Here is a 16,519-nt window from a genome sequence, read left to right on the forward strand (position 1 = left end):
AAAGGGGCAGTGGATTTCTCAAATTCCTGAAAAGACTGCTTTAGAAATTTATTTGGACTCCATATTTCTGACAATTTATTAATGAAACAACTCGACCTATTAATATGAATGCTCAAGAGATCCTCCGAGCCAGTTCAAGTGTCCTATGGTTTTCATCTGCTGATAGTTTGTACTGGTATAATTTTTCAGAAGTTATATTTGCCAAACACACACACACCTACCATTCACTCCAAGGATTTTGGCCAGTATGTTTGCTATGGCTTTCCCTCCTTCCTGACATACAGAGTTAACACCTGCCAGAATTCACAGACAACCATAGGAATGTCTTAAACATCTATGTGACATTACGAGGTTGTGTGCTTTCTTGTGCCATAAGTTAGGAAAATATTATTTGGAAGGCTTAAAGATATTCTTATGATCAAACCAAGATGTCACAGCCCAATAAAACAAGGGCTTCATTTTTTACTGTATACCTAATAGCCACAAGTTCCTAAATGGGCCAAGACTCTTCCTCTAAATTACACTTGCAAACCACTGCCCATAGTTTTATAACATAAAATGTAGCTGTAGGGTTAATCTGTTCTGAAAGCGATACAGGTGATTCATACACCACCTACAAGATGCAGTAAAGTCTTTGAGAAGCAGATAGAGAAATCTTCTCAAGTTCAGTCTTGCTCAAGAAGTCTACAAAAGATCCAAACATTCAAAGCCAACATGGACCTGTTCTTTTTATTTTCTACATGCATTCAGTATGCCCTTTGGCCATAAAGTTTTTTCTTCACACTTCAGTCTTTATCCTGAAGTTTCAAAATAAGGCCTCAAATTTTAAGATAATAATGACTTTTTTTAAAAAAAGCAAAATAGCTATAAAGAGTAAGCTATTTAAAAGTTTGAATAAAGAGATGGCCACAAGCCAAATTAATGGGATAATATATTTTGCAGTTGCATCAAATGTTAAAAAAATGCAAAATCCGTAAGGAAGTTTCATTTTTTAATATATTTAATATATTTTATTACATTATGCTTTCTAGCAAGTGTTACAGTTCCATGGAATATCAGGAAGTATCTAAGAGCTTTTGATTAGAGGCACCTGGTACATAATTAAGGTACCAATTGTTGACTGAAATTTTCCTATTGTCTTCCCACTTTTAAAATAAATCTGCTGACCAAAAATTCTTGTCCTTCCTCTCCTTTGACACCCAAAGTTAAATAAGTCAAAACTGATAAACAGCTGCATACAGCTAACATTAGCTCGTTTTCATATTTCAAGCCTCTTATTTATAATAGCTCTTTTTAGCCTTCAGAACTCCACGTAAATGTCCAATGGAAGTGAAGACTCCTACATATCTGGCTTAAGTCTACTGACAAGCAGCTTGCTTTCCTTAGTTATTTTTCATGGACCCTGAAGCAGAAGCCTACACCCCCAGAAACAGAGAAAAAAATAATCAAAACAAACAAACTAAAAAAGTATTTTACTAGCTTCTGCCAGTCTTTCAAAATGAAAGAAGAAACATAAGATCCAATTGTTCTGGACCTTGTCTCCAGTGCCAGCCAGTAGTTCACTGTGAGGGAGAGAGTATAACCAAAACAAATCAAGTCTAAAGTAACATTTCCTGTGGTATACCTGCCTCTAAAAATCAACTTAAGGACTTAACACTGAGGAACAAAACTAAACCATCAGTGTTTAACAGACAACAGGTCAGCTCCTGGCTGTGGCCGCTGCCCTTTTAAAATCCTTTACACGTTTGACTTTCACATCATTAACAATCAATTCCACAATTTGCATGTTCTGTGTAAAAAAGTTTTATTACTTTAAAGCTGCAGATAAACCCAGAAGAGCTCAAAGGGCTTGACAGAATCTTGAGTTAGAAGAAAAAAAGTGGCTCCTTAATGACCTTTTCTGTACCATTATGACTTACTTCCTCATCTATTTTCTTCTACTCACTTTCTCTCCCCCACTTCAGTCCCCCAAGCTGAAGAGCAAAGTAACACAAGATGGTTCAAGACAGTCAAAAGATGACCACTGCTAACAGAGGTCTGCTTCCCCTGACCACCCCAGCATACATCTCTGCCAGCACTAACGCTCAAACAATCTCTCCACCAGCCAATTCAGTTCACCAAAACAGCAGGAAATTAACACAGTAAGACACACACACACACACACAAAAAAAAAAAAGCTGACAGTTTTTCTCCTGGGTTAAGCAAATTGAGCAAGCTCAGCAAAAGGTTTGACTAGCATCAGAGACCAGAGAACCAGAGAGGGGGAGAGGGAAATGAGACCTCTGAATTTAGGATGACACTGATTTCTCAAGGGACTTCACTCCTAGTCTGTTTAGGGTGCAGAGTTGCAAGTGATTTAGACTGTTTGAACTTCCGGCTGCTGCTGAGCAAGCTCCAAATCCTCCTCCTTTCTCACTCCCAAAGGTATATATCTGTTCCTACCCTAGTCATTATACGTCAACATCTGCATCATCTCCTGTAGTTGCATCATTAGCAGTAGAAAGCAGATCTACTTCTCTGATCATAAGAAGAGCACACAGTTTATCTGAATGTTGACAGAATAAAAAAGTATGCATATCATGAGTTTACCAAATGTATAATGAAATTAAGTTCCTCTGTACTAGGTAGACAAAAATTCCACCTTCCTGAGCCACAGTCACAGGCAGGAACTACTATTGGAAGCCTAGAATAAAAATGGGAAAATGGTACAAGGACAGAGCAAGCACGCTCTACTTCTCTTGATATGTTCCCCTGACCTCCAGCAATTGCCAACAAATCAGGTTCTACAAGAGCTAGAATGACACCTATGTGCTTAAGCTACCAAATAAAGACTGCTCTCCAGCATTAGAAAAATCAACACAAGAAACACTTCCCTGACTGGACTGAGCAAGCTCAGTGGAACTCTGAAGAAGACGAGAGGGAATTTCTCAATTTTGCTACTGAACAGCTTCACTATTGAAAGGACACGCATCTCTTCAAAACTAATGTTACTATTAACCATGGTATATGCTAATATGCCATGGATTCAGCCTGGACACACACAAAGCCTAAAGCTGACAGCATGTATTGACTAGATAATGGAATATCTATGCTGACTTAGTTCAAACCTAAAAATCCGTAACAGTGTTACTGTACAGGGTACAGCTTATTTTTTTTGTTATAGTATAATAAATTCCATATATTAACACTATGCACAATTATAACACGAGTAATTCAATAACTGAAGTAACACTGGTACTGTGCTAATCATTACCTGCAGAGCTTAAAATACCAAGTTCCAAATGTGGAAACTACTTATGCACTTCTTGGGTTCACTAATGCTCCATAAGCACACACACATTACAGACTAGGGCCTATGAGGAAAAGTCAAGGAAGGAGGAAAGAAATATGATACTTGACACAGTTATCACAATCTGCCATGTTTTCTTAGCCATGAGCAACTACTTTCTGATTTGGACAGAACCTCAAGTTCATGCGTTCATTTTCTTGATAGTGATAAAAACATCAAAGATAAACTTTCTCTTTTAAGAGCCAAGATGTAACCACACACAAGTATATGCATCATTTTTAGCCCCTCCTGCACCTACAGCTTACAGAATTGAGTTACCATGACAATTCAGGTTAACTTCACAAGCTTGGCTTTTGTCAGAGATTACTACTGTGAAGACTATGAAAATCAGTTACAGGGTTTTTTTGAAGTCAGAAAATTATTTCAAGTTAAAAATTACTTTGTTTTAAGATTTTTATAGGATCTCCGTTACTAGAGATTTCTCTGAATCTCCAGGGCTTCACATTATGTCCTTGACTCTCAATGCAGTTATTTCCGAGCTCTTGCAATACATTCCTACAGATTTGTTAAAGTCCTTGCCATAGCAACAACTGAAGTTCCCCTTCTGCTCCACTGAGAAAGTCTGCCTGGCTTGGGCATTCCTGAGTGCCAGCAGTCAGTGGGAGCATGGATGGGGAGCAAGGGAATGGCAGCATCCAGCAAATGCAACCAGGATGAAAGCTCTTAAGTTATGGACTACCCAAAAGGCAGAAGATGCTGGCTGGGGATGAAGATTTTGCTGAGGTACTGTAAGAAGCAACTTGGACGGTCTGGGGCAAAGAAGAGAAGGGCTATGCCATCAAAACAGCTGGAAGAACATTTCTGATGGGCTGAAGACATGAGTTGGAGACAAGTGACAAGTTTATCAGCCCATCCTGAAGAGGCTCTGTAGTGGCAAAAATTCCAGAAGAGAATGGGACGAAATGGAATGGGACAGAAGCTGGAAGTTGTAAACACTAAGAAGCCTGAGAACTTTGCTTCTAGAGAAGGACAAACAAGAAATGAGGCCTCTGTTGTGGCAACAATTGGGGTTACCGTAGATCTCCCCTCTATAACCCAGTCATCTTCAGTCAAGACTTTTTTTTTTTTTTGAGAAAAGGCATAGAATCTGCTTCCTCCCCTTGTTGCCCCCTCACTGCAACTGGAGATAACCAATTAGAAGTGTTACAGTAACAAGAAAAATTAAATAGAACTACAGTCATATTATGTGCATAGGCCATTCACAATACAGCCGGAAAGAAACTTAATACAGTTTAAAGAAAATATGGTGGACCTCCTGATCCTGAATGAGATTTCCACCTATAAGATACATATAATCTAATAATACTTAAATCAAAGTCAAGCCAGGATGGATTATAGCTGTTAATGCATTTGCAACTTGTCTTCTGTATACAAACCACTACCATAAATTTAATATAATTTTTTAGTTTTACCATAGATCCACATTCTAATTCAGCACATAAAATGATTATTTGTAACTGTTTTATCCATATAGGAGAATACATGGCTCCAAGCCATTAGTAAGAATGCCATGGAAAAAGTATGTACAATCAAAACCAAGAAAACAGTACTACATGTATGCATAATGGCATGAAGTTAGGGTTGCCAACCAACTGTAACTCCTGTATTTCCAAACTTTTGAAAGACTGCTTAAAGAATTTAAAGTTGCAAAGCCACAGTTTTGCATATATTCTTGCCCAAATAAAAAAAATATTCCTTCCTCCTTAATATAGCATCACTACTGACACCTGCAGTGATAAACCTGGTGTGCAACAGTTTTGCCAATTAAAATGATGACATCAATAGATTACTATGGACATGCACAAGACAGTTTTGCCTCAGGGGACAGAAGATAATTGTAAACACACAAAGAATGAGATGCCAGAATCATGCATTTCACTAGAGGCTTTTATTTTTTTTTTTTTTTTTTTCAGACAAGGTAATGGGGATGGGGGAATTCAAAGGAGGTAATCTGTTAAAGATCTGACCATTACCAATTTAAATTTGTGAGATACTTCTAAAGAGGAACCAGTGTTCAGGTCTGCTCAAGAGGTAAAACAAATTAAATCAAAACCATTTACAAAACCAACACCACACTATGCAATTTTCACAGCAACCACTGTGCTCTTCTCACAGCTTTTTAGATATGTGTGGGTACTATTTGGTATTCCTGAAGTTCAAAAGAAAGCACACATTGAAAAACACAGGGAAATAGGAACAAAGTCGTTTTGTTTCTGGAGACCAGAGTCAACTTGCAATTAACCTTCAACTATCTGGGTTGGTGACTACATGTGTAAGAAACACTCCCTGAAACAAAGACTGAGAGAAGGAGCCCTTCTGAGCCTCACTGAGGAATGTCTCAAACACTTGCAAGTACCTTGAAATACAGCTACAGTCAGATTGGGGTATAGTAGGGGTGGATAACGTGGAGTCTGGATAAACCTTGTGCTCAAATAAGTGTTATGGCTAACACTTGCTTATCCCTTGTGTGACTCAGGCAAGAAAACTTGTCTGAATAACACAGGATTCATCCAGGTCTGGGGGATGGGTGTGTGGGGGACAGGTGTGTGTGGGACTCTATTAAATACTTTTGTATAGACCTTGAGAGTTGTCTCACCTTAGTCCACACCACTGGGGACTTGCGAATCAGAGTTACTTCCCTCCTTTTCTGAGTGGGGCGTGACAGTATGCCACAGATGTTAACTCAGACAGCACTATGTAAATACAGGTGCACTCTTTTCTCAGACAGTTCACATAAAGCAGTTTTTATGTGGGGCAGAGACTAAGTAAGTCTAAAAGACTGAAGCAGCTTTCAAATAGAGGGCCAACTTGGGACTTTCTGTATCTGATCCTGATGCCAGGATTACTACGGAAAATACTTAAGACATATCTAATTAGCTCTGGACCACAACAACCACACTTGGTTAGCAGTGAACCCAAATTTAAGACTCCAGAACTGAGCTGGTGGCAACCCTAGACAACAGATGCACAGTGCTCGCTCTCTGAGAAGGGTTATTTAATTTGGATGAGGTCTGCTTGTATCCAACAATGCATGCAATATATTCAGCCTCCTCACTCCCTGAGCTCTTGGATGTGCAGTGTAAACACATTAAAACGCTTTATCATGCTGACTCAGTATAACTGAGCAGCTTTGCATGTCATTCCTCAATACCTCTAATATAAGATATCCTAGCCCTTCCCACTAATTGAGCTAACAAGCAGTTGTTGCATACAATCTAATAAGTATAATGAGAATAAAGAAAGGAGACATGGGTTTCCTATCAATATATTAATACTAGCAATCAGAGCTAGTGCCTATGGCTAATGGGAAAGAAGCAAGAAAGCAACCATAATGCGTATGGTGGACAGAAGATTGAGAAAAATTGTGATTTACACCAGAAATAGCAAACTCCTTGAGTAACAAAGAAAATGAACTAGTCTTGTGCTTGAACTGGCAACAGAGTCACCATACAGCAAAAGGAATGTCTGCATTCTCTGCAATACTTCATACTTCACTTGCACAAAATGTATCCTGAACTCACCAGTAAAACAATTCAATTTAAAAGAATGATTTAAATTTCTATTTAAAGATAGACCAACAGTTTTGTGTAACTTGCAGAACTTTTCTGTGGCTGGAGAAAAAAATAATTAAACAAAACCCAAAGCACAGCATAATCTGCTTGGCAGTATGATAATATTTTACACAGACAAAAAGCTATCAACACCAGTGCAACAGGCAAAAGAACAATCTTAGGAAGATTCCATAGTTTCAGAAAGGTGGTTTTAAAAAGGAGCTGCTTCACAAAAATCAATACACTTTCCCCATAGGTTCATGATGTAAAATTCTATAATCAAGGCTTGTAGATTTGTAATTATGGTATGTCAGCCACATTTAAACAAGAGTGTTAAAAGATTGTTAAAGTTAAACTAACACAATTGCAATGTGAATTGTCTTAGTCTCATTCTAATCTACTGGTGTCACTTCCACTTAATCAGATGGAAACTATGGGCAAATGTCAGTGCTATTTTCACATGACCCAACTTACTTTGTTTGCAGTAGTTTTTAAAATCATTGCCAATCTGAAATGGGAATAAGATATTTTTTAAAAGTTTTTTTTTTTCTAATCAATTCACTTACTATCCAGCAGGTTGTCTAAGTTTGGATTTACTGAGAACAAGACTATTTTGAAATGATTAAACCAGAAGTATTGCTTGTTAGGACATAAGCCACAAATACAGCAAACATTATTACTCATGCTCATCAAATCTACTTTTTTTTTTGTTTGAATGGCAAACTAATGAATGTATGCAATCACCAAGAGCCTAGCTATCAGACTGGTCAAAAAAAGCAAAAGGTTCTTCCCATTCCTAGTTTAAATTTCTTACACTCATACATAGCAATGTAAGAAATATGAAGGCAAGTAAAGTACCCACAACCTACACTATATAGTCTCTTGAGAGGGGCACAAAGAATTTATGATATACAGCTAAAAAAAAAAATAAATCCCAAAGCAGAAAAGCCGCTTTTGTCTTAGTTTGAAAAAAAAAGTGAGGAGTTAGGTAACTAATGAGAGAAAAGAATGTGCTACAGCAGATGATTAAAAAGACAAATGAAACGTCGAAAAAGTTCAATACATCCTAATGGTTCTTGACCCTTATCTTTTTTTATATACTTTTATAGCCTGAGCATTGAATACGCTTGAAAATCAGTATTACAGGCTAAATTGGATGTAGTTTTCTAAACTGCAAACACGGAAAAAACTAAGGAAAATTAACTGAAGTGTTAAGTCAGTCACTTGATGGCATGTTTAATAAGTCTCTGTGTGAGTCTTCTCACACACTAGGAATAAATACTTATACAGTTGTTCTAGTCCAGAATCAGAGGGCAAATTTTCATAAGTTGACTCAAGTCACATGCATGCTTACTGTAGTAGAGAGTACATAACTAGGCTTCTAATTGGAGAGGGAAGGGTGGAATGTGACAGAGTCATACCTCTTCTGGTATCTACGTGCAACTGTTACAGAAGTGGGAGCTGCTGCTATATCATCTCTGCAGGCAGTGTAAGATAACATTCCTTTTCTCTCTCTTTTTTTTTTAAGTTACCTTCACTTGCAGAGTAACTGTAGATGTGCATATTGTTACCACACAACAAACACAAGCTAAGTTTACTTGCTTATTCACACAGTCATTCTCCAAAAGGAAAACTGAATCCTGTTGACTGCATTTGTATTATTTCCCCAAATGCCTTCATCCCTTTCTTTATCCTAGCCCTGAAATGTATACAGTTGTGGGGTGAGCTGGTCCAGGCCTCAGGCCTCATACCTCAAAATAACTTTTTTTTTCCCCAGTCCTGGTTATTTTTCAGTGGAACAGCTCCCTGAAATATACAGATGGGGGACACCTAAGTCCTTGTGCAGGGCACAAAGGAGGAGGCTGTAACACAGCCCCTCAGCTTTAGATTAGCTTAAGCCATTGTGGACCAACACCAAGTCCTCTCCTGTCAAAAGTGGCAACTGTTTCAGCTCAGAGGAATGCCCACCTCTAATTACCCCTGAAACATACTGTAATTTATTAAGCATTGTTTTCAAGAGGCCACAGGATTTGTATTAGGCTCACAAAATAGTTCTCAGGAATAGTCAGACTTTGCCTGGACATGTCTCAGCCAGCCTAGAGTTTTGTTTTGGTTTTGGTTTGGTTGGTGGTTTTTTTGTTTTGTTTTTTTAACTTGTTTAACTATAAAGGCTATTCTGACTAGGAGACAATTACCTGCTTTGTTTTAATTTTTGCTCAGCTTTGTGAAATCATGTGGTATCACTATTGTATTGATTTTTGTTACTAACAAAAATGAGCTATCTCTGACTTAGAATAAAAAAAGTAGCATAAAGACCAAATCTTAAGAGAGCAGGCACATGGGATGATAGCAGACCCCTTGAAAACACAGGCGCAGGAAGATGCTGAAATGTCCTGGTGCTATAAGCAACTCACCAATATTGGTCAAATATTGGTTAAAGGAATGCAACCCTGAGAGACGGATAAAACCAGTTTTATGATAACAAGGAAAAACTATTCAACACATGTGAAACACACCATATGCAGTAAATTCAGATAAAACGTGGGGTGCAAAACAATGAAGAAAAACTAAGATGTGGATTTTTTTACATACATTTCTATATGCAGACTCTGAAAAGTACAAAACAATCAACATCATACTCCTCTCAACAATGGACTTAGAATGCTGATGACTTGATTGAACTTCTCCCATCCCCACTACCAAATCGAGCCAGTGGCCTGAGGAGCCAGAGGGACAGCAAAAAGGCAAGTATAACCAGGGAAAGAGTGCTAATAGAAACCTTCCATATGTTATTTTTGACTGTATACAATTTGAACTGTGTTAGTATCACTGTAACTGAACTAATACCCAGTCGGAATTTAAGCAACCTACTCTGGTAACTTGGATGCAACAAGCTTGGAACAAAATCAAAACCAGCATCGATGGATTTCCATAAACCAAGTAAACAAACAGAAGAACCACACTAAGCAGTAAAGAAATTGCTTACACAGGACAAGAAGACACTATTAAATTTTAATGTCTTGTTCTCAGCTCTCCCAGACTCACTTAAACTGCAGAAGCAGAAACAGGGAGAAAAAGCACATGCAAGCTAATCTCAGAGTTAGAAGCACTATGTACAGTGGCATACAGACATTGAGCTAGCTCCACACACAGTTACCTGCATAACCATGCTGGCATCATTAGGCCACTCTGAGGTCCAAGGGGACATAGCCACATGGTACAGCATTCACCATGTGAACATGCAGGCCTGCACCAGCTCTGCTGGGGTCTCCACACAGTTGTTCATTGCCTGGTAAAGACTTTCACGGAATCACACAGTTTCAGAGTTGGAAGGGACCTCTAGAGATCATCTAGTCCAACTCCTCTGCTAAAGCAGGATTGCCTACAGCACATTACTCAGGACTGCATCCAGGCAGTCCCCCTTCACTGTTTCCCAATCTATGAACATGAGGAAAAAGCTTGTTCAGGTAACTTTTGTGATGACTTGTCATTAAGCAATGGTCACCTGAAATGCTATTCAGTATTACCACATAGTTCTCTCAGTAAAAATATCAAACAGCAGCAATAAGCCAGTAGTGAAACTTCTACAAATTACAAATTCTACAATAGCAAAATTATGTCTTATTAGATACAACAGCTTTCTCCAAAATCACAAGACAAATAAATTACACTTCTAGCAAACAAAAATAACACAGACTAACAAAATGTTAACCAAAGTAATTCTTATTTCCCTATACCTTAGAATACTTTGCCTATAAAAACCAGCACAAAACACCATCCACTTCAAAATGAACAGAAGACATTTAAAATGTTCCTGTCCAGCAAAGCCAGTAACCATAACATAGGCCATGAAAGCGACTCAAAGCAAAAGGCAGTCACCAAGCCCCTCAATAAGACAGCACTAAAGATTTCTAGCTTAAAAATTCATGATTTGCATGTCCTGCATAGTGACAGGAAACAGGACCTTAAAAGCCTATAATCAACTTCTTGCTCACAGCAGTACTTGAGAACTGCTCCCCATTTGGAGCCTAGGAACTCAAAAGTGCCTTTACTTAGCATAAACAGACCGATAAATCAGTATCCATTTTACTTTTCTAGTCTTCAAGTCTAATCTTACACAGCTAATCAAGTATTAGAAACTGTGCCCATCTTACTGTTAAGTCTCTTCCTAAGTGAAATTAGATGTCATAATACGAAGTTGATTATATGAAACTGGACTATTTAACATCCTGATCTGGCACACATACTAATTCCTGTCTCTGCATGAGCCAGAGCAGCCTTTATAGAGTATACCCTTAATAAACCCCACTGTGACCAAATACTTAACATCAAACCCTTGCTTTTACAGTCATAATAAGATGAATTCAGACAGATAAACTGCAACTTTTCTTTAAAATTAAGACTGTGTTAGAACTAGGCATAATCGAGACTCAGGTGATGAGTTTACCACCGGTTTTGCAGCGTGAACTTTTGAATCAGAAAATAACCCATTTAACAGTTGCTTTGACAAAACAGGGAAGACTTCATGCCTCGGCATGAAGGTATCCGGCGAGACTGCCCTGTAGCTGACGGGGCAGCGTGACTCCCCTTGGCTCTGAAAATCACTAAGGAAACAGAACAAAATCCCAGTTTAACCGTCGTCTCAGGAAAGAAAGGCCTGTTCCTGAGGCCGGTGCGTGAGGGGAAGATGCCGGCAGCCATGGCAGAACTTGGGCCAGGGCCACCCTCCGGCACACCCCCGCAGCCCCACCCAGTGCTCCCCGGCCCCGCAGCAGGCACGGCCGGCGACGCACGAAGCCCCGCCGGCAGCTGCTCCTCCGCCCGGCCCGGCAGGGCCCCCTCCCCGTTGCGGGCGGCGGGGGCTGCCCTCAGAGCTCGCAGCAGGGCCCAGCCCACCCTCCGCCACTCGCAACGGCTCCCAAGGGACAAGGCCCGCGCCTGACTCCCCGGGTGGCGGGACGGGAGCCACAGCGCCTCCCCCCCGTCCCGGGCGCACTCACCGCCTCACGACGCCGGTTTTGATCTTGATCTGCCTCAAGCGCGGGTCGGCCATAGCAGGGCTGGCGGGGGAGCGACGCAGGTGCGTAGCGGACAGGGCGGCGCGGCGACTGCGCGGCACGACCCCGCGCATGCGCCAAGCCACCACCCTGGGCGGCACCACCGAGAGCGGGGGCGGGGCCCCGCGCTCCCCCGCCCAGTGGAGGCGTCCGGGCTGTCAGGCGGCACAGCCCCCGCAGCGGCCGGGTCGCCCCGTCAGGCGGCGGGTGTTTGTGCGTCAGCGCACAAGGGGGAGAAAAGTGCGCATCCGCCCGCAGCAGCAGCAGTGGGGGTTGTTCTGAGGTGGGGTGAGTCGTACCGTGGTGGTGTCAAGGGCTGGGGTGTGACCAGTACCTCCTGCTCCCCACCCTGGTAATGCAGTTAGCGTAACTAACACCATTTTATAAGGCGAGCGGCCATTCTCTGGGACCCAGTGGGTCACACGTTCATTTCTTTTCTCCTCATCATCAGGCCCTGAAGGCCCTGTGCACCGAGTACACAAACCAAACAGATTTCTGCTTCCCCTCCCTACCGGCCTCCAGGTTCCTGGGTGCCAGGCCGATCACTCCCTTCCTTGCTGGCCTTGAAGGTCCCAGGCCAACCTGGTGGTGTTGATGACCCCACCACAGAACAGGGACAAGTGTCACAGCACCCAGAGCACTGTCAGTAAAACCAAGCAGTTGCAAGTCCTAAGGGGACTCGGACCAGAACTGCTGCCGGACAGTGAGAACATGACCCCCCGGTGGCCAGGGAAGCCTCCGCCATCGTCTGCTTCCTCCAAGGACTGAGGGAGCGGCTCGTTTTCTTTTACATGGTTTTTGAGGCTAGATTATGATTGCTATATTGATACAGCCATGTATTAAGACCCAACCCGATCTGCGCAAGGTCCAGGTGACTAGAAACCGTAAGTTAAATTGTGTTATAAAATTCTGTGTTACACTACTTATAAATTGCACTGTTACACTGATTCTGCTTGTAGAAATCCTGTGCTGTTCTAATCATAAATTCTATGCTATACTAATCATAAAATCCTGTTAAGAAAATAAAGCTTTAATTGTAACTACAATATAGTGCTGTCATCATTCTGCCAAGGATCTCTAAAAGAACCTGTCTGTCCCCCCCTTAGTGTCAAGTGAGTGGTAGAAACAAAGAAAGAGGCGACATGAGCACTGGCAGCTCAGTCCTAGAGTTATTATAACTGACCAATGGTTTAAGGGCTGTTTTCCTTCATGATTATACTTAGTTGAGGCTAACCATTTAAAGGGTCAAATTCTAGAAAAAAAATCACTTTGGGTATGTGTTTGAAAGAACTTCCCCTGAACGCACATTTCCATCAACAAGAAAGAAAAAAATAATAGCTTCATTGAATAGGAAAGATAAGTATAGTTTCAGTGGAGTGCAGTTCAGGAAGGTCTCCAGAGGCTTTATCTTTTCCCCCACATCCGTTCATCCAGTGTTAGTCGCTTGCCCTGACTCGTGACACGTCCAGAGACTAATATCTCTTGAGAAAAGCTGACTGCAAGGGAGGATGTCAGGTTGCTTTTGGTGACCTGCCAGCTACAGGTCGCTAGCCAGCAGCCATGGGAGTGTGGCTGGCACCATCGGGCCCCATTCAGACATGGCATAGGAAGGGCCAAGATCGCCTGAATCCACAGAGTTGTGTCTTGTCCGCAGAGGAGGACGAACATGACCCCTGTTACAGAGACCAGCAAGTCTCCCTGGGTACCTGCCTGCCAGGCCAGCCCAAACACAGCCATGGCTCAGCAGGTTGTCTCTGCCGGGAGATGCAGGTCTCAAAATGAACAGCCTGCATAATCCCATGAATGACTATGACCTAGAAACAAGTTCACAGATGTGTTTTGTGTTTGATATGCGAACTTGCCATCACCCGTGCAGGAGGAGGAGGAGGAAGGAGAGCAGCATTCTGGCAGGTGTAAGGGAAAATGTAGCCCCCTACTTCAACAGAAACTCAAATCTTATTAATCTGGCTTTGGAAGCTATTCTCTAAACAATTCTAAAGCAGCAGGATTTCCACTGAAGTTACATATGGTTTGAAACTACAGACCGCTGCAAGGAAAGCTGCATTACCACTGTGCACCTACATGTCAATTATTTTTGCAAAAATAGTCTTTGATGTCATTTCTGTATTTGACATGGTTGTTCCACAAGTGAGGCGGCCAACAACAAGTAACAGTTTGAGACTAAAAATTGCCTAGCAGCAATATTAAGAAAAATAATTCAATGTTTCCAAGTGCTACAAATGTTTTATTTCTAGCCCTGAAGCATGTCACTGACGGCGTTTAGGCTCAGCTGCTGAATATTAGAAGTAGAATGCAATTGTTTTCTTACAGCTAATTCAGTAACTCAACAGACGATATACCAAATCTGACTTCATATTTAAACACATAAAATGATAACTTGAAAAAAGTGTTTAATTGTAACTACAGCTTCGTGCCATCATCTTTCTGCCAAGGATCTCTAAAAGAACCTGTCTGTCCTCTTAGTGTCAAGTGACTGGTAGAAACACGGTGGATACTGAAGTATACTGTAAAAAAAGCACGATCTACTTTATTACTAATTCATGTTTATACTAGTACCTGAAAAGTATAAATTAACACTTTAAAAAATAGTAATTTTATTTCTGGATATCCAGGGAAGTAAGTATAATGCTTTCTAGGACAGACGCTCCTTTTTTAATTAAAGGCATTTTTATTTTTTCCAGAACTCCTTTGAAACAATTTCTAGCCCAGTCAGTCATAGATATATTTCTATGTAAAATAGTGATGTTACAACAGAGTTGAATACACTCTGTCAAGAAGATTGTGATTCCTATTGTATCTTTTGGGTGGTACAGAAACTGTCAATTCTTCAATTAATTTTGCCAGCATTCTGCTTATGTTGTGTCTGGTTGAAGGTTTTTTATAAAATCTGTTAGCCCTAAGTCATTGTGAGCATACTGTTGCATAGAGGCAGGTGCCTAAGCATAGTTTGCTGGTGCTCTAGCTATGCTGACATATAGAGCAAGTCATTCTGTACACGGGACCCTTACACATATCTTTACATATTCTCCTGTATTGCTCCCTCCCAGCATCTCACGTGTAAACATGCAGCTGCTGTGAATATGACTTTCTGTCCTCTCATCAGTGTCATCTGGTCATCTCAGCTTTCATTTGGGCTCCACATAAGGAGTATTTCCACTGCGGTTTGTTACCTGTTTTGCACAAATTTATTTGAGCCAGCGTAATTGTTACTGCCAATGTACTCTGCTTTCTGTCTAAAAAAATCCAGCCAAGTCTTGTTTATTTCTTCTGGTTAAGAGCACACATTGTGATTACTGCTCATTCCCATTTCACTTAAGAACGAAGGACTGGAAGCAGCTAATCAGCCTGATGAGCTCAGATCTACGCACACATAAACAACTGTGTAATAGATATTTAATCTGAAATGTTCACAGTGCACCCAATTCGCATGCCAGGGAGCACATCAAGCTGCAGTGCGCTTCCCACAACTCATAACATTCGCTCTGAAAGACCAGCTTAAGAAGTTAATGCCACACGTGTGCTTTTTCACAAGAAAAGAGCAGACTCAAAAGCACTGCGGTGTGCCACAGGTCCCTCTTATATTAGCAGTTCCCAGTTAATATGTCTCCCAGTTAAAGACTAACCTTAAGAAGCACAACAACTTCTAAGATCTGCAAATAGTAAGTCTCATTAATCCCATATTCTCATCATATCCCTTCCTCCCTTTTAAAATCCATTTCCTTGGCTTTAGTAAGAGAATTTCTGAAATAACAGGGCTGTTTCAGTACAGCTGTTTTGTGTTATACCACTAGTTCACTTGGAACATAGAGCAAACACGTTTGTTAGCTGATATAGTTTAAATGATAGGTATTATGACACTTCCACTTATGCTGCTGAGGTCAGAGTGTGCCTTGCAGAAGGAAGTGCAGTCACCTCTAAAGTCCACGAAACCCCAGTGGCAGTTTCCATCATCTCGTCCATTACTGGTTGGTTTAGACAGCTTTAAAAATCCATGGCCAGAATCATGCCAAATGTACATTTGCTTCAGCTGAGGACTGAGACCATTACTTTAATAAGTAAATGCTCAATGAGCTTTTATACTATTTTGTTTATCCATCAAAACCATCTGTGCTGCTTGAATATAATTTAATTTTCATTTATGATAAAACAAAACGTGGAAATTATTTAGTCTTCAAATTTTATCTTTTCTATAGGAAAAGCAAATTTCATTCAGCCTCCCTAAGGGGTACTACATAAGTAAGATTAGATTTTGAATAAAAGTCAGTAGTGTTCCCTTATTTTTTTATATATATTCAGTAAATAAAATAAAATAAAAAAATAAAATAAATAAAAAAAAACCCTCTGTACAGCTGGCCAGCACAAAGGTAGACACCATTTAAGTGGACAAGAATGAATTTCCGTGGTTGTGAGCATACAACATAACATCAGTATTCCTTGTAGAGTAGATCTCTTGACCTACTTTCTTGTCAGGTTATCATCACTGGTCAAAATGATCTTCCACAAATATCCCCCCAAAAATGCTTAGAGAGTTGTTCAGTGCC

At 40.6% G+C, this 16,519-nt stretch overlaps 1 protein-coding gene across 1 annotated transcript in view; it reads right to left on the reverse strand.

The window, feature by feature from the left end:
* Positions 1–12,018, reverse strand: part of TBCA (tubulin folding cofactor A) — a 33,358-nt gene extending 21,340 nt beyond the window's left edge. The window contains exon 1 of the mRNA XM_082497644.1: positions 11,901–12,018. Coding sequence (XP_082353770.1) covers positions 11,901–11,953 — 53 coding nt within the window. The 5' untranslated portion in view covers positions 11,954–12,018. The remainder of the gene's footprint in view (positions 1–11,900) is intronic.
* Positions 12,019–16,519: the final 4,501 nt, after the last annotated feature.

The sequence above is a fragment of the Vanellus vanellus genome (genome assembly GCF_965231255.1).
Source record: "Vanellus vanellus genome assembly, chromosome: Z".
Taxonomy (NCBI): Eukaryota; Metazoa; Chordata; class Aves; order Charadriiformes; family Charadriidae; genus Vanellus; species Vanellus vanellus.